This window comes from Macaca mulatta, chromosome 3 (assembly GCF_049350105.2).
Source record: "Macaca mulatta isolate MMU2019108-1 chromosome 3, T2T-MMU8v2.0, whole genome shotgun sequence".
Taxonomy (NCBI): domain Eukaryota; kingdom Metazoa; phylum Chordata; class Mammalia; order Primates; family Cercopithecidae; genus Macaca; species Macaca mulatta.
The window spans coordinates 30,207,481-30,230,696 of record NC_133408.1 but is presented as its reverse complement, the minus strand read 5'-3'; the positions used below and the strand labels follow the sequence as shown (position 1 = coordinate 30,230,696).

At 44.1% G+C, this 23,216-nt stretch overlaps 2 protein-coding genes across 18 annotated transcripts in view; one reads left to right on the top strand and one right to left on the bottom strand.

Annotated features, from left to right (window-relative positions):
- LOC114676843 (uncharacterized) overlaps positions 1-4,104 on the bottom strand; it is a 49,430-nt gene extending 45,326 nt beyond the window's left edge. For all 7 annotated transcript variants that reach the window (XM_077997945.1, XM_077997948.1, XM_077997944.1 and 4 more), the window contains exon 1: positions 3,307-4,104. In XM_077997945.1, coding sequence (XP_077854071.1) covers positions 3,730-4,104 — 375 coding nt within the window. In that variant the 3' untranslated portion in view covers positions 3,307-3,729. The remainder of the gene's footprint in view (positions 1-3,306) is intronic.
- The window catches only part of CXADR (CXADR Ig-like cell adhesion molecule), a 252,397-nt gene continuing 233,196 nt past the window's right edge, over positions 4,016-23,216 (top strand). For all 11 annotated transcript variants that reach the window (XM_077997939.1, XM_077997938.1, XM_077997936.1 and 8 more), the window contains exon 1: positions 4,016-4,145. In XM_077997939.1, coding sequence (XP_077854065.1) covers positions 4,103-4,145 — 43 coding nt within the window. In that variant the 5' untranslated portion in view covers positions 4,016-4,102. The remainder of the gene's footprint in view (positions 4,146-23,216) is intronic.

The window sequence follows — 23,216 nt, the reverse complement described above, 5'->3', positions numbered from 1 at the left end:
CACATGTAATAGAAAGTTTCTTGGACTGGCGCAGTGGCTCATGCCTTTAATCCTCGCACTTTGGGAGGCCAAGGCGGGCAAATCACTTGAAGTCTGGGGTTTGAGACCAGTCTGGCCAACATGATGAAACCCCCATCTGTACTAAAAATACAAAAAGTAGCCGGGTGTGGTGGTGCATGCCTGTAGCCCCAGCTACTCAGGAGGCTGAGGCAGGAGAATCGCTTTAACCCGGGAGGCAGAAGTTGCAGTGAGCCAAGATCATGCCACTGCACTCCAGCCTGGGTGACAGATTGAGACTCCATCAGAAAGAAAAGAAAGAAAAGAAAAGAAAGAGAGAAAGAAAGAAAAAGTTGGTTTCCTAATTCACATGTCTTCATACTTCAAGCTGAGAAGAGGTGAAAATTCCTTAAGTATAAATTAACCTTTGAATATGATTGTAGGATTTTAATGATCTATGGGTGTGTTAATAGATCCATTAGTGCGGAGACATTTTTGTAAGGATGGATGCTTTATTAACCACAGTTATTTGTGTATCTGTAATTACAGCCTTCTTGATGGAGCAGGGATCATCACCTTTAAGCTGGTTTAGAGGCTATATAATGTGGAGTGCTTGGTGCTTTACTAAGGGCATTTCATTTAATGGCTGTGTACTATTTCTTAGCTTGGTTTGAAGACAAAAAATAATAATTTATATGTTCCAGAATAAATGAGATTATCTTACTATATAGCTTCCAGAAGACATAATTTCCAAGTTGACAATAGCCACAAATGCATTTTAAGGTGTCTTTAATATATTTCATATAACTGCATAATTTTAGCTAGTTTATGAAATGATTTAGTCACAAACCAAAGTTCTAAAAGTGACTTCATGTAACGTTTTAAAAAACAATAGTTCCCCAAATAAGATAGACTGCTTCTTTCAAGATTATTTAAATCTTAGAATGGTACATTTAAAAAAATCTGTGTTCAGTAATTTAAAGAAGCAGGAAAAAATTGAGCTTGTAAAACTCACATTTTAAAAAACACATTCTGGGATGGGCACGGTGGCTCACGCCTGTAATCCCAGCACTTTGGGAGGCCAAGGGCGGATCACCTGAGGTCAGAAGATCGAGACCATCCTGGCCAACATGGTGAAACCCTGTCTCTACTAAAAATACATAAATTAGCCAGGCGTGGTGGAGCGCACTTGTAGTCCCTGCTACTCAGGAGGCTGAGGCAGGAGAATCACCTCAGGAGGCGGAGGTTGCAGTGGGCCGAGATCACGCCACTGTACTCCAGCCTGGGCGACAGAGCGAGATTCTGTTGCCCCCTCCCAAAAAAGCACATTCTGAAAAGATATATTTAAGGTGTAATGATTTGTTATTGCACAGATATTTAAATTTTATTAACATATTGCCATAGAAAATAAACATTCAATTCAACTTGAGAAATACTTGAGAACCTACTATGTGCTTTCAGGAGTGATGAAGACAAAAAAAATGTGCTTTTTCAGACTTCTAGAAGTATTTAGAACAAGAAAAGTGATTAATAGGTATGCAAATGCCTAACATAGAAGGAGGCAAAAGCTAAGAATTAGAAGAAAAAGTACCAGGAAAGGGATTAAGATAAAAATCATTTTGGGTAGTTGTTGTTCCTCTTCTTCCTCCTCCTTTCTCCTCCCTTCCTCTTCTCCCTTCTCCTCGTCCTCCCCCCTCCTCCCCCTCCCCCTCCTAAATCCTTTTGGGTAATTTCTCCTTCTCTTCCTCCTCCTTTCTTCTTTCTTCTTCCTTCTCCTTCTTGGATCACGGCTCTCTGCAACCTCCGTCTCCTGGGCTCACTTTACTAGCTCCACTTACTGAGATCCTGCTTAGGGGGTTCCTGCACATAGTAAGTGGAAGCTAATAAAACTAATATTGGATAATATTTGTCTGCCTAACTCAGCTTCCGGAGTAGCTGGGACTACCACATCCGGCTCATTTTTTATTTTTAGTAGAGATAGGGGTCTTGCCATGTGGCCCAGGATGGTCTCTAACGCCTGGGCTCAGGCGATCGTCCACCTTTACCTCCCAAAGTGCTGGGAGTTCGAGACCAGCCTGGTCAATATGGTGAACCCCCCGCCCCCGACACTAAAAATACAAAAATTAGTCGGGCGTGGTGGCGCGCGCCTGTAGTCCCAGGTATCCGGGAAGCTGAAGCAGAAGAACCGCTTGAACCTGGGAGGCGGAAGTTGCAGTGAGCCGAGATGGCGCCACTGCACTCCGACCTGGGCGACGGAGCGAAGACTCTATCTCAAAAAAAAAAAAAAAAAGAAAGAAAGAAAAGTTCTCGTAGAACAGTGTTAAACAGATGAACAACTTCAATACTTGCTCTTCTCTGCTTGATTTCATTTAGTGTGGTGAGTAAAAATTTAAATTCCAAATATTATTTACACGCAATTATATCCAGTAGAATTCCTGTTTGCTCAAATAGGAAGTCCCTAGCCGTTACTCATGTTGTCTTACGTCTGTATTGAACTCTTACTAGGTTGCAAAAGCTTTGGCAGAACTTTACAATCAGATGGTACAGATTTTGCAAAGCCACTTCCTCTTACTACCACTGGTCATCTGTCATTTATTAGGCTGCCATAAAGCAGGATTCCCCTCAAATCAAGTTAAATTAGAATCACTGATAAGGCTCAGGCACTAGTATTTTTAAAAAGTCCTCCAAGTAATTTTAATGTGCAGCCAGAATTGCAACTCACCAGGCTAAATTGTAGTTGCGCAATTTTGGTCTTCCTGATACCTGATTTCTTTGCTCTTTCTCTTTTCTGGTTCAATGTATAATAAGAATTTTCCAGTATTAGTTTTATTAGCTTCCACTTACTAAATTCTGCTTACGGGGGTTCCTGCTTAGTCTAGACAGTAAGCAGGAACTTACAGACGATGTAAGCTTATAGACCACATAAGCAGGAACCCTGTAAGCAAGAACTCAGTAAGTGTAAGCTAATTAAAACTATGTGCCAGGCAGGGTGCCAAGCATTATCTGGGCATTATCTCACTTAACTTTCGTAGCAACCCCGAAGTAGGTGCCATTTCTATGAAACCTGCCCAATTACTGCCCCACTCCGCGGTACAAGCTCTTACCCACCGCTTCTTCAATACACTCCTGTTATGGAACTGTCGGGGCACTCCAAAGTCTCTATGTAGTTATAAATAAACGTTATCTGGAAGAGCAGCCTAGAACTTTCAAGATCTCCAATTCACACTCCAACTGAAGCCTTTAACTACCCCTACTGAGCCCCACTTTCAAAGCTCACTCACTAATATTGGATAATATTTGTCTGCCTACCTCAGCCTCCGGAGTAGCTGGGACTACAGCGTCGTTACTAGCCAGCTTCAGGGCTAGAACAGCCTTTATGTGCAAGTGGAAAAAACCTCAGGTATTTCCCAAATCGGTAGCTGCAGAGGGGCTCTATCCTTACTGGAGATGGAGAAAAGCCCTCTCGCGCCTTTTATGTCAGCCCACGCGACTCGTTAAGAGAGCGAAGGCCAGGGACTGCCCAGGTCGCATCCCGAGAGCCTGAGGTCAGAGTCCCTGCCCCTGGGGCAAACCGCGAGGGGTGGGACGGGTGGGTGTAAGCGGGGCGGAGGGTAGGAGCCGCCCTAGAGGCCGTCCCTCCCAGTGCCCTGTGCCTCGCCTTAAAGGAGGGCGCCAACGCAATTTCAGTATCTGGGAGACGGGCTGCCCCACCCCCGCGCGCAAAACCCTGATTTAGCTTAAGGGATGAAGGCGGGGACCCCTGCGCAGGCTTGCGGTGTGGGAGACGGCCGCCCGAGCCCTCCGACGCCGCGCTCCTGGAGGCCGAGAGTTCCGCGCAGGGAGGGTCTCGGGGGCCGAGGAGTGCCGCGCCCGGTTGCCAAGGCAACCCCACGCGGCTGCAGAAGCCGGCGCTCGCAGCAGGGCCAGGGCCGCTGCCGGAAGTGACGCGAGTTCACCTGCCGAGCGGGGGCGGGGAGGAGGGGCGGAGGGTGCAGAGGTGCCGCCGCCGCCGCGAGCCAGTCGGGAGCGCGCGAGGCGCGGGGAGCCTGGGACCCGGAGCGAGAGGCGCCTACCTGCAGCCGCCGCCCACGGCACGGCAGCCACCATGGCGCTCCTGCTGCGCTTCTTGCTCCTCTGCGGAATCGTGGGTGAGTGGGGGCCATGGGGTCCTCAGCACCCGCCCAGCCCGGGGGCGCTCGCTGCCCGCGGCCACCCAGGAACAATGGGGCATGGGGGAGGGGGCGGGCGCGATTTGGGGACGCTACTGCAGGGGCTGCGGGGCGGGCAGAATTGCACAGGGGCGCTTTTGCGGGGCCGGGCGCACCAGCCTGGCCGGGTGGAGCCGTACCGGAGGGAGCCGCGCAGGGCGCGCGGAGTGCCCGGGGACCGAGCCCCCGGCGGGGGGTGGTGGCGGAGGGGCTCGGGCGCGGCGTGTTGGGTGCGCCTCGCAGCTCTCCAGTAGCATTTTCTGCCCCGGTGCGGGCTTGCCTTTCTTTGCTCTCGCCGTCTCCCTTGTCAGCCTTCGTGTCGGTTCCGTCCAGCGTTACCCGATTTCAAAAGCCTTGGGCAACGAGTTTTCAGGTGTCGAATCGCCCAGGCGGGGAGGCTGAACTGCAAACGCCATTATTCAATGGACATGGAGCTGCCCCGTGCCTCGGATCGGCCAGGCTATCTCTAGGAAAGAGGCGCTGAGCGAACTCCAGCCTGGACGTTCTTAGTCTCCTGGAAGCAGCTCGCCCAGGCGGGAGCTGCTAACCAGACGCACATTGTGAAGTAGACCGTGGGAAATCAAAAGTGGGTTCCTGCAAAAATGTAGCATTGGTTTCTGTAGTCCTTGGGCAAAGTGCAAAGAATTCAGTGACCTCGCTTTTGAGTTTGTAATGTGTCGGTTCGTTTTGGAGATAAGACGGGCTGAGTTGTACAGGGTAATTGCTAGAGGCTTCGCCAAGTACGTTGGTCGACTGCTCCTTTCTCTGGGAGGGGGGAAAAAGGCGTGTAAAAAATGCGTGGACCATTAGGAGGCATAATCATTTTGACACTTCAAAAAACGCATGTTTCCATGTCAGTGTTTTAACCAACTGATCTTGCTTGTCAAGCTAAGCGTTTTATAACCAAATAATTCATTTTTAAAAATCCGTAGGTGGGATCCCAGGAGGCGCACTTAGTATAGCCTCTGGAAAGGTAATTTTGTTGTTGTTGTTAGGTGCTCTGAAGCAGGATAGAGTGGCCCTTTCTGTTGGGATGGCTCTCTGCTTCCTGTTGAAATGTTAATTCCATTGTTGGATGCCACAGCTGTGAGCATTACTCATGGGATGAACATTCTATTAACAAGTCTAATCTTCGATCTGAGCCTATAGCACTACCTCCACCTTTTTGATTAATACCATTTAGACTTGGCTGGCTGAAATGTCCAAAGTAACTCTTCCGGAGAAGATGAAGGGTCATAGAACCAGTTTGCAGGTACATTCCCACCATTTTTTTTTTTTTTTTTTTTGGTCAAGGCCGAACCTGAAGTTGAAGTTGAGAACACAGTGTGTTCTCTGAGAAAAAAAAAACAAAAAACGTTCTAGACCACATCTAAAGCAGAAAAGTGGAAGAACATAAATTATGTGGAGGAACTTTTTTTTTTTTTTAAGATGGAGTTTTGCTCTTGTTGCCCAGGCTAGAGTGCAATGGCACGGTTTTGGCTCACCACAACCTCCGCCTCCCGGGTTTAAGCGATTCTCCTGCTTCAGCCTACTGAGTAGCTGGGATTACAGGCGAGCGCCACCACGCCCCGCTAATTTTTGTATTTTTCGTAAGAGACCGTGTTGGTCAGGCTGGTTTCGAACTCCCGACCTCAGGTGATCCACCTGCCTCAGCCTCCCAAAGTGCTGGCAGGGATTAGTTGTTGTTGTTGTTGTTGTTGTTGTTTTAACGGGAATATTTAGCTATTTGGATTTTTTTTTTTGAATTCTTTTGTTTTTTGGAATGCCTCACTTTGATAGGCACAATTCTAAGAAATAATATTTTGATGCATAGAGTCTTTGTGCTCATAAGGTATACATGGGGACAGTGAGCATTTACTCGAAGGGCCATTATCTTCAGCTAAACAAGGCAAGTATTTTTATTCCAATTTTTCAGTTTAAGAAACGGCTAAGGCCAGGCACGGTGCTTGTAATCCCAGCAATTTGGGAGGTTGAGAGGGGAGGATCATTTGAGTTTAGGAGTTTGAGACCAGCCTGGGCAACATGGCGAGACCCCATTTCTACAAAAAATACAACAAAACAAAACTCAAAAAAGAACTAACTAGGTGCAGTGATTCTTGTCGTAGTCCCAGCTACTCGGGAGGTTGAGATGGGAGGATTGCCTGAGCCTGGGAGGTTGAAGCTGCAGTGAGCCACGATCATGACACTGCACTCGAGCCTAGGCGACAGAGTGAGACCCTGTCTCAAAAAAAAAAAAAAAAAAGAAAGAAACAGGTCAGACTAATTGATGTATGGCTTTATTTCTTCAAATATTTCTGACCATTTAGAAATGCATTGGTATGGGCTGGGCGCAGTGGCTCACGCCTGTAATCCCAGCACTTTGGGAGGCCGAGGTGGGTGGATCACGAGATCAGGAGATCGAGACCATCCTGGCTAACACGGTGAAACCCCGTCTCTACTAAAAATGCAAAAAATTAACCGGCCGTGGTGGCGGGCGCCTGTAGTCCCAGCTACTCGAGAGACTGAGGCAGGAAAATGGCGTGAACCTGGGAGGTGGAGCTTGCAGGGATCCGAGATCGCACCACTGCATTCTATCTTGGGCAGCAGAGCTAGACTCAAAAAAAAAAAAAAAAAAGGAAATGCATTGTTATGAACTCAAGTTTACTGTTAACATGATTGACTCCTACATTAGCAAAACAAGGAAAAGGCTCATATTCAAATTATGCCATCAGTGATAGATATTCCTCCAGCTCTGAAAGAGTTTCGTGGTATACTCTGGCTGCAGATGGGACTCCTTTTGATGTATTTTTATTGGCTGCCTACTAGTGAGTCATATTACTAGTAATTCTGTAGTAGTAGCAGTAGTAAGCAGAGGCAGTAGCAGTAGTAGTAAAATTAAACCCTTGATCAGTTTTGCCTTGAATCTGTGCTCTCATCACACTATGCTCTTCTGCCTCTACAGCAGCCACTTGCTCTTACTACCACTGGTCATCTGTCATTTACTAAGAACCTACTGTTGGTTTGACTGTGTGCCAAATACTGAAGGCTTTTATTTTTAGCTCTTTAATGTCATAGTCTTAGTTTGAATACTTTGAGGCATCGTGAGGACCCTAGGATTCTTCAGGGCTTGGATTGACATTGTAAACTAATGTGGCCTAGGGACCTGCAGCATCAGCATTACTCAGGGGTCTTGTCAAAGTTTGGGGTTGTGTTCTTCAGCTGCCAACATGAATGGAACTAAAAAAGTCTGGTCTCCCAACCCCTTGTTAGCTATTTGATGGTGGCCAAGCCTCACTGTGTATCTGTTGCCTTATGTGTCAAGAATGGGGATCCTGGGGCAGGTGATGGGGGTTGGAGGTGGGAGGGTTGGGTAGATGTTGGTCAAGGGATACAAAATTAAATCCATTGTCCAACATGGTGACTATAGTTAATAACAATGTATTATATTTTTGAAAATTGCTGTGAGTGAATTTTAAGTGTTCTCACCACAAAAAGTATGTGAGGTAATGCATATGTTAATTCCCTTGATTTAGCCATTTCACAAGGCACACATCTTTCAAAATAATGTTATATGTAGATATACATATATAATTTTTGTCAGTGAAAAATAGGAAAAAAAAAAAAAACCCAGGCCGGGCGTGATGGCTCAAGCCTGTAATCCCAGCACTTTGGGAGGCTGAGACAGGCGGATCATGAGGTCAGGAGATCGAGACCATCCTGGCTAACACGGTGAAACCCCGTCTCTACTAAAAAATACAAAATACTAGCCAGGCGAGGTGGCGGGCGCCTGTAGTCCCAGCTACTCAGGAGGCTGAGGCAGGAGAATGGTGGGAACCCGGGAGGCGGAGCTTGCAGTGAGCTGAGATCCAGCCGCTGCACTCCAGTCTAGGCCACATAGCTAGACTCCATCTCAAAAAAAACCAAAAAAACAAAAAAGCAGAAAAATACCAAATAGGGGCTCTACTATCTGAGAGTTGTTGAGGAGTAAAGTGAGATGTTTATCGTTTTGTTTTATCTGTAGCCTTTGCTTTACATTAAAAAAGAGAAAAGATAAGATGTGATCTTTATCCTCTCCATATGCCCCTCTTCATCTTTTCATTCCTGCGATTATACCACCATCAGAGGAGAAGATACCTCCCCTCCAAGGCAAGCCTCCTACATTGGCTCCTCATCCTGTCTGTTGTGGGGTCTCCGTCGATTACCAACTTAACTCACTGCACACGATCAGAGGACAGGACCATTGCCTGTATTCATAGTTGCAGTCCCTGCATGGTCTTGTGGCTCCTGGCAGACAGCTAGTGTTGAGCATGTCCTTTTCGCATGACTAAAAGTTTTCAACTTCTTTGCCACTAGGCCTGTGTGTATGATAGAGCTCTCTTCAGTTCATCACTCTCTCCCTTCTCAACTAATAAAGATGGTCCTTAGAGTGATTATTCCACTAGTCATGTCTGAGTCAGTTTTTAATCTAAAGAAGCTGAGTTTCTGCTTTATCTTTGACCCTCATTCTATTTTTCCTCCTGTTTCAGTTGCCAAAGGTTACAGTAATGCATGTGCCAAACTGATTTATCTCTTTGGAGCTCCTTGACACCTATTTTGGTTCTTTCCCATCCTGTTGACCTGCCCTTTACTACCTTCTAAAATAGGTGCCTTAAATGTCAGCCTTCCTTGTGGTTTAGCCCATAGACAATGTTGATCTTAAACCTGGGTGACCTCTTGTATCCATCATGGTAATCTCCCAAGTATTGATAGTAAATTAAAAATATTTTCAGCTCCCAGCCTGACCAACATGGTGAAACCCTGTCTGTACTAAAAATACAAAAATTAAAAAATTAGCCAGGCGTGGTAATATGCGTCTGTAATCCCAACTACTCAGGAGGCTGAAGCAGGAGAATTGCTTGAACCTGGGAGGCTGGGGTTTCGGTGAGCTGAGATCCTGCCACTACACTCCAGCCTGGGTGACAGAGCAAGACTCCATCTTAAAATAAATAAATAAATGAATATATGTATACACATGCACATATATAATATATTATATATTTATTGTATATTATATATTACATGTATTATTTTATATATTATATATAACATATAATGTTATATAATATATATTATATGTAATATGCTATATATTACATATATTATGTTTTATATATAATACATAATTATATATAATATAATTGTAAAAATATATATTATATGTGTATTATATCATATCTAGTATGTATAATATAATTATAAAATATGTGTGTATTATATTATATATAGTATATATTATATCATATATAGTATATATTTAATATAATATTTAGTATATATATTATATATATATAATATATACATATTTGCACCTCAGCCCACCTCTCCTTTGAATCCTGGGCCACTATTTCCAACTGCCTAACTATTCAACTTCCATTTGAATACCTGACACTCTTCACTCTCCAAATACACTCACCTGTTAATTAAGTGATACTTAAGGTACTGATACTACTGTGCAAAGCCGTGTGCTAGGTGCCCCTACAATAGAATATGACATTGCAAGTTGCAAAAGCCTTGATAGAATTTTTCAATCAGATAGTACAGCTTTTGCAAAGACAGAGATCTGAAGGGTGTGATATGTCTTGGGAGTTGAGTAGTTCAGTCCGTGTAAAACATCTAACCAATGCTTCTCAAACTTTGTGCATCTGAATGATTCTTACAGGGAAGTCTAGGTGGGGCTTGTGAGTTTGCATTTTAACAAGTTTTACCTGATGTCACTGCTTACCACATTTTGTGTGGGTAAAGATCTAAAAGCCGCACTGAGAGCTTGGTAGGAGCTGACAGGTCTGTGGGGTTATGCTCCCCAACCCCCACAGTACTAAGACATTTGTGGAAGTGTCGAGAAGTGAGGTTATACACTGAGGTTTTTGCTGTTGAATGGTAGCTATGTAGCGGTTCTCGAGGAAAGCAGAACTGATAGAGCTAACACAGGAATCCTCTGGGGTGATCTGGACATGAGCAGTCCCTGTTGAAACACAGCAGGACAGTGTTGGGCTTCCAGTTTGATCTGGAAAGCTTTTCTGAAGAAGATAGTAGTGGAACCTGATGTCTGGTTGCTTGAATCAGTGGCACGAAAAAGTTGGAGAGATTTCTGACTTGAGCGTATGATGATGTCACTAACCTACAGGAAATAAAAAGGAACAGGTTTTAGGGAGATGACAATGAGCTTAAGTTTGGACAGGTAGTATTTGAGGTGCCTGAGAGGGATGGAGGTAAAAAGATATCTGGTAGGCAGTTTGCAACACAGGACTGGATTTCAGGAAAGACAGGCATTGGTGATACAGACTTGAAAATTCACAGCTGATAGGTGGCGTCTGTGTAAGGTGAAGGAGGAAATGCAGGTAGGACTAGAAGAGAGAAGGTGAAATGTGAGGCGGGGGAAACATCAACTTCTAATAAGTACATGAGGAAGCAGCTGGGAGAAAGAAGGCGTGATAGGGGATATAGGAGACCTAGAGGATGAAGGTGTGCTAGAGACTGATGCAAAAGTGAGGCTAGTGGGTTTTAGCACTGGGAGACTGTTGAGAACATTCAGAAAGTTCCCGTGGGGAGGACAGTTCTGCAGAAGTGAGAGTGAAGCCACATTTTAATTTTTATTTTTATTATTTTGAGATGGAGTCTTGTTCTGTTACCCAGGCTGGAGTACAGTGGTGCAATCTCAGCTCACTGCAACCTCCACCTCCTGGGTTCAAGCGATTCTCCTGCTTCAGCCTCCCGAGTAGCTGGGACTACAGGCACCTGCCACCATGCCTGGCTAATTTTTAGTAGAGATGGGGTTTTGCCATGTTGACCAGGCTGGTGTTGAACTCCTGACCTCAGGTGATCCACCCGCCTTGGCTTCCCAAAGTGCTGGGATTATAGGCGTGAACCAATGCGTCCGGCCAGGTGCCAATTTTAATAGAGGATTGGGCATCAGGCAAGTGGAGAGTGAAAAGCAAACTTCGCATTTGCAGGTGGTTTGACAGTGAAGCTTTGCGTATGTGGCCTTAATTCGAGAGGGCAGTAGCATATCCCAGGGGAGAAGGTGGAAGCCAGCAGATAAAGACTGTCAACTTCCCTCCATCTAGATCTACAGTCTTGTCCACATCATCATTCTTGCGCAAAACATGATATTTCTCCTGAAGGCCGATTCCTGAACTTTGAACCTTTTGGCTTCTCAGGGATGTCAGTCTGTTATCCCATCTGTTATAGCTGGATTCCATCAACTTTAACCAAGCTTATTTATCCCTCTTTATATCCCTTCAGTACTGTTGTCTCTTTTCCTTTATTTTTTATTTTTAAATTATTTATTTTTTTGAGACAGTGTCTCTCTCTGTTGCCCAGGCTGGAGTGCAGTGGGTTCAGGTGGTTCTTCTACCTCAGCCTCCCAAGTAGCTGGGACTACAGGCACCCAGCCTTATTTTTCTTTCTTTCTTTTTTTTTCGTTTGTTTTTGTTTTGAGACGGAGTTTTGCTTTTGTTGCCCAGGCTGGAGTGCAATGGCGCGATCTCGGCTCACCTCAACCTCTGCCTCCCAATTCTCCTGCCTTAGCCTCCTGAGTTACTGGGATTACAGTCGTGCACCACCATGCCCAGCTAATTTTTTAGTAGAGACAGGGTTTCTTCATGTTGGTCAGGCTGGTCTCAAACTTCCGACCTTAGGTGATCCACCCACCTTGGCCTCCCAAAGTGCTAGGATTACAGGTGTGAGTCATCGCACCTGGCCTTTATTTTTCTTTATTAACCGGATTTCTGGAAAAAATGGTCTGCATGTACTGACTGCATTATTTTCTTTCATGCTCACTAATTCTTCCATCCTTTTCAATCTAATTTTCATCCCCTTCTACTTCTTTGAAACTGTATTTGCTGGAGATTGCAGTTAACACTATGGCCACAGCCGCTGGTCCCCTCACACCTTCAGCCTCTTAAACCTCAGAACAAATGGCTCTATTGAACAGTTTTTGCTCTTGAGCTGTTCCTCATTTCCCTTTGTGTGGTCCATTTCCTTCTTGTACCATAAATGCCAAGGTTTCTCAGTGAATGGGTGCAGTTACTGTTTATTTGCCTATAGTCTCCAGTACATTTCTAGTCTCCCTTCTCCACCTTTACCCATATCAAACCATCCACTTAACGTCTCTACACAGACTTCCCACAGGCATCTCCAGCTGATTCCATTTCATACTCTTCTCTCTCACATTAATTGGCATTTTCAGCCACCAAAATGCCCAGGTGAAAATATGAGTATCTTACTTGGCCCTTCATATTTTCCCACCTGCTCACATCCAATTTTGAAGTCATTGTGTCCCTCCAGCCACTACCTGTAATCTAGGTTATACCATTATCTCTTCAGCTTGTTGAGATGCTTTCATAATTGGCCTCCTGTTGAGTGAACTTTACCCTGTCCTCCAGGCACATCCTGTTACTTACCACAGCATGTTCTAACCCTTATCAAGCATGCCGATATTGTCATTGTTTTCTCTTGCCAGAATGTACATTTCATAGGTCAGGGACTGTTTACGTTGTATTCCCAGTATATGGCACAGGGCATGTTCATTGCATAAGTGGGGAAACTTATGCTAGACGGGAATTCATGTTTGTAGGCTTGGGAAGTACCTAGAGGAGAAAGCGTTTGAAGATCAAGAATAGGTACCTCATGGAAGAGGTAAGCAGGGCTGGCCCTGTGTCCTACACAGGTCAGCTTCGTGTCAGCTTTGCCAGGTGTTCAGCAGTGGAGTTTATGTCACCACTCACATTTAGTTTCCCTACTTGCAGCCAGTTCTCCCCGCTTCCCTTGTTTCCACCTTTCCTCTGTCAGAGAAGTCATCAGATGAGAGTTGATGCTTTCTGTCATTAAATAAAGGAAATAATTGAGGCTGGGAACTTTGGATTCAGTTTATTTGGTGGCTAGCAAATAGTGGACGTGAAGATAATTATTAAATTATTAAAATAAGATAATTATTAAAATAACCCAGAAAGCAATTAAAAATTATCCAACCAGAATGACCTTATGGGTTTATCTTACTGACTTTCATCTGTGTTTCTTAAGAAAACAAACCTAATAATCTAGAATAATAATTGTTCAGTTGGGTTTGGATTTAGGCTGGTTCTTTTTCTTTCTTTCTTTCTTTTTTTTTTTTTTTTTGAGATAGAGTCTTGCTCCGTTGCTCAGGCTGGAGTGCAGTGGCATGATCTTGGTTCACTGCAACCTCCGCCCTCCGACTTCAAGCAATTCTTCTGCCTCAGCCTCCCAAGTAGTTGGGATTACAGGCGCTCGCCACCATGCCCAGCTGATTTTGTGTGTGTGTGTGTGTGTATTTTTAGTAGAGATGGGGTTTTGCCATGTTGGCCAGCCTGGTCTTGAACTTCTGACCTCAGGTGATCCACCCATCTCAGCCTCCCAAAGTGCCGGGATTACGCATATGAGCCATTGTGCACGGCCTACATTGCTCTCTTCTGTGCCTTCCCACTTGTCTTTCTTCCCTCACCTTATTGCCTCACCCATTCTTTTTTTCAATAGTTACCCAGGGCCAGGTGCGGTGGCTCACGCCTGTGATCCCAGCACTTTGGGAGGCTGAGGCAGGCAGATCACCTGAGGTCCAGCATTCAAGACCAGCCTGGCCAACATGGTGAAACTCTGTCTCTACTAAAAATACAAAATTTAGCTGGACATGGTGGTGTGCGCCTGTAATCCCAGCTACCCAGGAGGCTGAGGCTGGAGAATTGCTAGAACCCGGGAGGCAGAGGCTGCAGCGAGCCGAGATCATGCTGCTGCACTCCAGCCTGGGTGACAGAGCAAGACTCCATCTCAAAAAAAAAAAAAAAAAAAAAGAGCCAGTTAGAGGCTGGGAGTGGTGGCACACACCTGTAATTCCAGCACTTTGGAAGACTGAGGTGGGAGAATCTCTTGAGCCCAAGACTAGCCTGGGCAACATAACAAGACCTCGTCTCTACAAATAAATACAAAAATTAGCTGCGTGTGATACAAAAATTAGCCAGGTGTGGTGGCACATTCTTGTAGTCCCAGCAATTTGAGAAGCTGAGGTAGGAGGATTACTTGAGCCCAGGAGGTTCAAGGCTGCAGTCAGCTGTGACTGCACCACTGCACTCCAGCCTGGGCGACAGCGTGAAACCCTGTGTCCAAAAAAAGTTAGCCAATTAGACTTAAATTAAGCCTTTGAGTTTTACTTGACTCAGCAGTATTTGTAGTGTATTTCAACTGGCAGGGTGCTTGCAGAAGAAGACTGTTTCTTGATCTATTTATAAAAAAAGGGAAGATAGGAAAAGGGAAGGAGATTAACAATATTTTTAGGGTAGGTGTGAGATCAGTGGTATGGTTCAGTTTGTTCTTTGGTACTTGGTGAGAAAAAGGATTAACAAATTAACCAGCATTGATACATACTAAGAAAATACAAATTTCTCTGAAAACGTTAAAATCATTTTCATTCTTTCAAAGATATTTCTCACTGGAATGGGAATGGTTTTAATTTCATTTACTTCTTTTTTTTTTTTTTTTTGAGACGGAGTCTCGCTCTGTGGCCCAGGCTGGAGTGCAGTGGCCGGATCTCAGCTCACTGCAAGCTCCGCCTCCCGGGTTCACGCCATTCTCCTGCCTCAGCCTCCCGAGTAGCTGGGACTACAGGCGCCCGCCACCGCGCCTGGCTAGTTTTTTGTATTTTTTAGTAGAGACGGGGTTTCACCGTGTTAGCCAGGATGGTCTCGATCTCCTGACCTCGTGATCCGCCCGTCTCGGCCTCCCAAAGTGCTGGGATTACAGGCTTGAGCCATTGCGCCCAGCCTCATTTACTTCTTAAGAAATAAAAGTGTGTTAAGATTTTAGGAAGAAACAACATAACTCATTGCCGTGATTTTTTCACTTTCCCATAGTTAAGAGGTGTGTTCTGTGTGAATTTTAGAAATTGTCGGAGGAAGTGTGGTTTGACTGCACATTTGACGTTCTCTCAAGGAATCTCAAGGGACATACAATGAACCAAATTTGTTTAGCCCCACCTTTGTTCAATTGTTGGAGTGACCATCACTTACTCTCTTCAGTGGCTCTCACAAGTATTTTATTTTATTTTATTTTATTTTTATTTATTTATTTATTTTTTGAGACGGAGTCTCGCTCTGTCGCCCAGGCTGGAGTGCAGTGGCGCGATCTCGGCTCACTGCAAGCTCCGCCTCCGGGGTTCACGCCATTCTCCTGCCTCAGCCTCCCGAGTAGCTGGGACTACAGGCGCCGCCACCACGCCCAGCTAATTTTTTGTATTTTTAGTAGAAACGGGGTTTCACCGTGTTAACCAGGATGGTCTCGATTTCCTGACCTCGTGATCTGCCCGTCTTGGCCTCCCAAAGTGCTGGGATTATAGGCGTGAGCCACTGCGCCCAGCCGGTCTCACAAGTATTTTAAACTTTTGAATACTGGACAGTTCCCATGGGAGATTTCTCTCAAGGACCAGACACAAACTTTTGACTTTGTTTTGTGCCAGGGTAGTTCTGCAGGAAGAGTTGAGAAGACTCTTAACTTACTCAGTTGTACCGTGGAAATCTGATACTTCTAGAATGAACTTATAAAACTGGACAAGCAAAGTGATCATATCTTATTTTTAAAGACAATTGCACATACATCTCATTTAGAGCCACTCTCTTAACCTTGGGATAGAAAGGACACATCATATTATTCTCATGTATAGGAAGCAAGTTCTAAAGCCGAGGCAGTTGTGGCATTGGTGTAGAACAGTGCTGTCCAACGGAAATATAACACAAGCCACATATGTAATTTAAAATTTGCTAGTAGCCACATTAAAAGGCAAAAAGAAAAATGTGAAGTGAAACTGAATATATGTTGTTTACACAAAACATACAAAATATGCTTCTTTCCATATATGATCAAATGCAATATTGAGATATTAAAATGTTTTTTGTACTTTGCCAGAATCTAGTCAGTGTTTGATCTACAGCACATCTCATTTGCACTAGCCATGTTTCAAGTGCCAGCAGCTACTGTATTGGTCAGCACTGGGAGCTTTAGTTCCTGTCACCTTCCACCACTGTCCTCGAACGTTTAACCTGGAAAAGCACGGGGGCAGTGTGCCATCGAAACACCTTTCTCAAGTGGAACATGCCTTTGTAATTGTTCTCATGAGATTTTACTTCTCAAATCATTATTTTTTGTCACATAGTATTTGTTTCCTGTTAGCGATGAGCTAAAACAAAGTTTCTTATTTCTTACTTAATCTCTTGTAATCATCAGAACATTTGTTACAGGCACACAAAATCACATCAGCTCTCCTTATTCCATAGTTAAAGGCAATCACATCTTGAGTATACTGCAGAAAAGTATATGCATAAGAATTATATTTTTAACTTGCCTATGGGGGAAATAAATGCATTTATGGAGAGGTGCAGAAAAAGCAGGATAGAATGGCCCCAGGTAATGGTTGCTTGGGAAATATAAATTCACTTAGAGATATTAAAGAGGAATTTATACCAAGATTGAGGCAATCAAGTCAGACATGCTCACAACAGGGATAATTTTCTTATTGGAGTTAACTTTTTCTTCATTAACTTCGGGATTTTTCTATAAGGAAATACACTATTTGCTCATTTTGCTAATAACGTGTGTCTATTTCTTGGATTTCTTATTTTCTGTGATCACATCTTTATAAGACACTTCATCTGGGTGGGTTTTGGTTTTTTGTTTTTGTTTTGCTAAATAGTCACTTTTCCTGTCTCATGTTAATTGAAGAGGAAGAGAAGCGAGCTGCAAGTTTTCTATGAGCAAGGAGGCAAAGGAAGATTTCCTTATATGGAGTGTGATACATATTATTCTATGAAGGTGATGAAAATATTCACCATGGCAACTGATCTGCCTTACCCATAATGCAAAATACCCTACTTGCATTTATTTTGCCAGAGAATTCTGAAATTAGGATCTATGTAGTAGAGAATATGGGGAAGGTAATAGCTATTTCAGCTGAAAAGGAGAATAATTTTTCTTATGACTAGTGAAGTGCAGTAGTGAGAAGGGGGGAAAGAGAAGAACAAAGAGTTGGATCTGTAACTGTGAACAATTGATTGAAATAATTCACTACTTTTGGACCAGCCAAGAAGAATAATGATTTTGATTAGAATTGGAATTTGAAGGCTCCCCCAAGTTGAGTATGTCTGTGTGTGAGGGGAGTGGGGAAGGGTTGAGTCACAATCCAGTTCAGCAAATCTCTGCCAGGATGTTTACTTTGTAGCTCCCCTTATCTGATTTTCCATTGTAAATTTGTATTAAATATTTCTGATAAGCAGCCTCAATTCCTGTGGAAGTTTGAGGGCAAATAAGTAATATAGTATGTACTTATGGGCAAGGCATTGTAATAGTTGCTTCAGGAGATTTAAATGAGTAACACACCATTCCAGTACTCTTGGCAAGCTTAAATCCAGAGGGAGGAGCCAGACAGTTATTCTTGCAACTATGGTACCAGGCAGAGCAAGGCAGGGATCATAGCAGATATGCTATCTAAAAATGTAAGGTATTCTGATTATTCCTTCCGTGCCTTAACTGGCATCTCTAAACCATTTTTCCTTCCACCCTGGGAACCCCTCATCCTCTGAGACTTCTGCCCTCTGCTGATACCTAACTTGTAGTTGCTTCTCCTTGTTGTGTTTTTTTGTTTGTTTGTTTTGTTTTGTTTTGTTTTGTTTTGAGATGGAGTCTCGCTCTGTCGCTCAGGCTGGAATGCAGCCTGCTTCTCCTTGTTGACAAGAAATGCTCAGCTTCATATTCACCCCCTCCCCCAGCGTTATCTGGCATTTTAGTATTTACATTTTATAATGCACTTTTCTAACATCCTTACACCACATTTTCTTGACCTTTCAAATATAGTGATTTTTTTAAGCAATTTTATTTAGGCAATGCTCTCCTTATGCTTTGTTGTTGTTGTTGTTGTTTTGAGACGGAATCTTGCCCTGTCGCCCAGTCTGGAGTGCGGTGGTGCCGGCTCACTCCAAGCTCCGCCTCCCAGGTTCCCGCCATTCTCCTGCCTCAGCCTCCCGAGTAGCTGGGACTACAGGCGCCGCCACCACACCCGGCTAATTTTTGGTATTTTTAGTAGAGACAGGGTTTCTCCATGTTGGTTAGGCTGGTCTTGAACTCCCAATCTCAGGTGATCCGCCTGCCTTGGCCTCCCAAAGTGCAGGTATTCCAAGCGTGAGACACCATGCCCAACCAACCAGAGACCCTTTAATTCTTAGATCTTCACTTCTAAAATCTTGAACTCTAATCACACATCCCAGCTTTCTCACTCTGCATCACGCCTTCTCCTTAATATCAGTGAGGCCTCCAGACCCTTCCCCAACCCTCAAACCCCTACTAGTCTTCTGGCTACTTTAAAACCAGAATTTCGTCACTAATCCTGGTCAGACTCCAGCTCCCATTCCTGTTGTGGATCAGTTCTACAGGCAGTTTCTTTGCTCCTGCTCACGGACTGTGATGCACAGCTCTGTGGATTGGGGAGGTACTTTTTATTGTCCAATTTGACTAGACTTTTTGTCTTTTTTTTGAGACAGAGTCTCACTCTTACCTAGGCTGGAGTGCAGTGACGCCATCCAGGCTCACTGCAACCTCCCCCTCCCTGGTTCAGGTGATTCTTCTCCCTCAGTCTCCTGAGTAGCTGAGATTACAGGTGCCCGCACCATTCCCAGATAATTTTTGTAGCAGAGACGGGGTTTCACCATGTTGGTCAGGCTGGTCTTGAACTCCTGACCTCGTGATCTGCCCGCCTTAGCCTACCAAAGTGCTGGGATTACAGACTTGAGCCACTGCACTCGGCTTTTTTTTTGAGACAGTTTCATTCTCTCTCCCAGGCTGGAGTGCAGTGGCATGATCTTAGCTCACTGCAAGCTCCGCCTCCTGGGTTCAAATGATTCTCATGCCTCAGCCTACTGAAGAGCTGGGATTACAGGTGTGCGCCATCATGCCCTGCTAATTTTTGTATTTTTAGTAGAGATAGGGTTTTGCCATGTTGGCCAGGCTGGTCTCGAACTCCTGACCTCAAGTGATCCACCCGCCTTGGTCTCCCAAAGTGCTGGGATTACAGGTGTGAGCCACCGCACCCGGCCGCCTTTTTGTCTTAATTTTAAGTATATTAATAAAACATTAGAATATTATGTATTTAACACAAAGACAATTTAAATTTACTTTTTTGTTGCTTATTCTTTCAGATATTCTAAAATTTATTTTTAAGTAAAGCTTTTAATTGAAATTATGACATGCACAGAAGACCACACAGTTTAGAGCGTTAATTTTTATAAACGTACGGGGTAGAGCATTGTCACAAAGTGGCCATACCTACATACCTAGCAACCAGATCCAGAAACAGAACCCAACCCATGTCTCAGAAGCCCTGTCATGCCCCTTCCTGTCTCTTCCTTTACTATTTTTCTTTTTCTTTTTTTTTTTTTTAAATTGAGATGGAGTCTTGTTCTGTTGCCCAGGCTGGAGTGTAGTGGCTCTATCTCAGCTCACTGCAACCTCCGCCTCCTGGTTTCAAGCGATTGTCCTCCCTCAGCTTCCTGAGTAGCTGGGACTACAGGCGCATGCCATCATGCCAGGCCAATTTTTTTTTGTATTTTTTATTAGAGACGGGGTTTCACCATACTGGCCAGACTGGTCTCAAACTCTTGACCTCAAGTGATCACCTGCCTTGACCTCTTGAAGTGCAGGGATTACGGGCATGAGCCACGGCGCCTGGCCTCCTTCACTCTTTTTTCCATTCTTTTCTGATTTCTAACAGCGTAGATTAGTGTTAACATTTTCTATAAATAGAATTAGACAGTTTGTGTTTTTTGTCTAACTTGTTTTACTTCTCATGTTTGTAAGATGATTTATGTTGTGTAGCTTTGTTTTATTTGTTTGCATTGCTCTGTGGTATTCTATTATGTGATTGTACCACAATTGATTTATTTATTCTACTGATGGACCCTTTTTCCCAGCTTTTTTGCCATTATGAAATTACTACTGTGAAGACCGGGCTCAGTGACTCACGCCTGTAATCCCAGCACTTTAGGAGGCCGAGGTGGGTGGATCACTTGAGGTGAGGAGTTCGAGACCAACCTGGTCAACATGGTGAAATCCCGTCTCTACTAAAAACACAAAAATTAGCCGGACAAGGTAGCACACCCTGTAATCCCAACTATTAGGGAGGCTGAGGCAGGAGAATCACTTGAGCCCAGGAGGCAGAGGTTGCAGTGAGTCGAGATTGTGCCATTGCACCACAGCCTGGGTGACAGAGCGAGACTCAGTCTCAACAAAAAGAAAAAAGAAAATACTACTGTGACATCCTACATGTGTTTTCATGCATGTGCACATAAATTTCTACCTATCAATGAAATTTCTGAGTCCTGTAGGTTATACATAAGTTTCGCTTTGATTGATACTGCCAGTCAGTTTTCCAAAGCTAATTGCACCAGTTGACACTTTGATCAAAGAGTATGGAAGTTCCAGTTGTGGTCAGGCGTGGTGGGCCCATGCCTGTAGTCCCAGCACTTCGGGAGGTTGAGGCGGGTGGATCACCCGAGGTCAGGAGTTGAAGACCAGCCTTGCCAGGGTGGCCAAACCCCATCTCTACTAAAAATACAAAGATTGGTCGGTTGTGGTGGCAGGCACCGTAATTAATCCCAGCTACTCAGGAGGCTGAGGCAGGGAGAATCACTTGAACCAGGGAGGCGGGGGTTGCAGTGAGCTGAGATTGTGCCATTACACTCCAGCCTGGACGACAGAGTGAGACTCTGTCTCAAAAAAAAAGAAAAGAAAAGAAAGTTAAGAAAGTTCCAGTTGCTCTACATCCTCATCATGGCCTTCTTTCATTTTGACTATTCTGGTGGATGTGTTAGTGCCATCTCATTGTGATTTTCTTTTCTTACTCTTTTTATTATGGAAACTTTCAAATATATGTAAAACTACAGAAAATTATATGACAAATCCCAGTATATCTTTGCTCAGCTTTATCAACTCTCAACTCATGTCGGACTTTTTATGCTGCTCTGTTGACTTCGATTTGTTTCCCCATTCCTCTTCACAGATGTCTCCGACTTAGACCAGTCTCTAAAATTCTCTACCTACGAAATTTTCAGCCTCTTGTTCTAAGTTAATGTTGTAGTCCCCCTTTGTCAGAGAGGCTGTCAGGTACAAATTCTTGCAATTTCTTGTAGTCTGATTTATAAACTTAACGATAAGTGTGCCAATGCTTACATCTTTCCTCTAATCTCTTTTTGGTTTTTTAGAGGTAGGGTTTCACTGTGTTGTTCAGGCTGGTCAGGCAAGTGATGCTTCTTCCTTGTCTCCCGAAGTGTTGAGATTACAGGCTTGAGCTGTGGTGCTTAAGGTCTAATAAAAGGTGTCTTATTCCTGAAAAAGATTTATTTATTTATTTATTTTATTTATTTTTTATTTTTTTGATGGTAGGAGATAGGGTCTTTCTCTGTCCCCAAGCTGGAGTGCAGGGATGCAGTCACAGCTCACTGCAGCCTCAACCTCCCAGGCTCCCACCTCAGCCTCCGTAGTAGCTGGGACTACAGGCATGCACCACCGTGTGCAACTAATTAAATTTTTTTTTTTTTTTTGGTAGAGATGGTGCCTTCCTATGTTGCCCAAGTTAGTCTCAAACTCCTGGGCCTGAGCAGTCTTCCCGCCTCAACCTCCCAAAGTGTTGGGATTACAGGTGTGGCAAACAAGTCCTTTTCCCCAGTTTTCTAGGTCTCATTCTTTTCTGAGGGCTTGATCTTTCAGTCTCTGGTGTTTTGCTATAAGATTGTTAATGTCTCCCATTCTATTTGCTTTTTCCTTTTGACTAATAAATGTACTCCCTATTTCTCATTTCAAAAAGAGCCTTTCCTTGACCACATATCATACACTGTCTACTCTCTCCCCTCATCGAGAACAAATTTCTCAAACTAGTAGTTACTTCTGTCTTTGCTCACATCTCTCAAGCACTGTGGTCAGATAATATCCTGTTGCAGCTCCCCAAAACCTTCACTGAATCAGATTTGGCTTAGCTCACCGATGATGTTCCAATTGCCAGATCTAGTGGATACATTTCAGTGTCATTGTTTTTACATAACAAATTGTGAGTTCTTCCTAGTGGAAGGCACTGATAAGTGTTAAAAATAAAAGATGACAAGACATAGGGTTGTGTATCATAGTGAAATAGCAGACTTATCAGATGACAGAGAATTGCCTACTAGCTACTGTATTTATTGAAGAGTGAACACCAGGATGTGCTGCCGCTGTTCTAAGAGGTTTACATGTGTTATTTGATTTAATTTCTCCAATGAAGTAGGCATTGTTGTTATTATTAATCTTTATTTTATTTTATTTTATTTATTTATTTTTTTTTGAGATGGAGTCTCGCTCTGTCGCCCAGACTGGAGTGCAGTGGCCGGATCTCAGCTCACTGCAAGCTCCGCCTCCCGGGTTTACGCCATTCTCCTGCCTCAGCCTCCCGAGTAGCTGGGACTACGGGCGCCCACCACCTCGCCCGGCTAGTTTTTTTTTTGTATTTTTTAGTAGAGACGGGGTTTCACCGTGTTAGCCAGGATGGTCTCGATCTCCTGACCTCGTGACCTCGTGATCCGCCCGCCTCAGCCTCCCAAAGTGCTGGGATTACAGGCTTGAGCCACCACGCCCGGCCAATCTTCATTTTAAAGAGGAACACATCTAGTCATGGAGAAGCTAGAAATTGCCTGAGGCCAAGCATTTAGTCAGATAAATTTGAATCTGAATGCAGATCTAACTTTAGAACTCCTACTGTTGAAGAAATGTCTGCATTTGTTGGGAGCTGGACTCAGCTCCTGCTAATGCCTTTGAGATGTGGATACAGGGGAGGGGAAGAAATGATTGTCAGGGAAGGCTGCTTGTTGGTTGGTTGATCGATGGGCTAGAATTAGAACATAGTTAGGTCTGAAATAGATAATTTAGTTCAACACCCTTAATTTACATTTGAGCCCTAGGGAAGCAACTTGTCCAAAATGA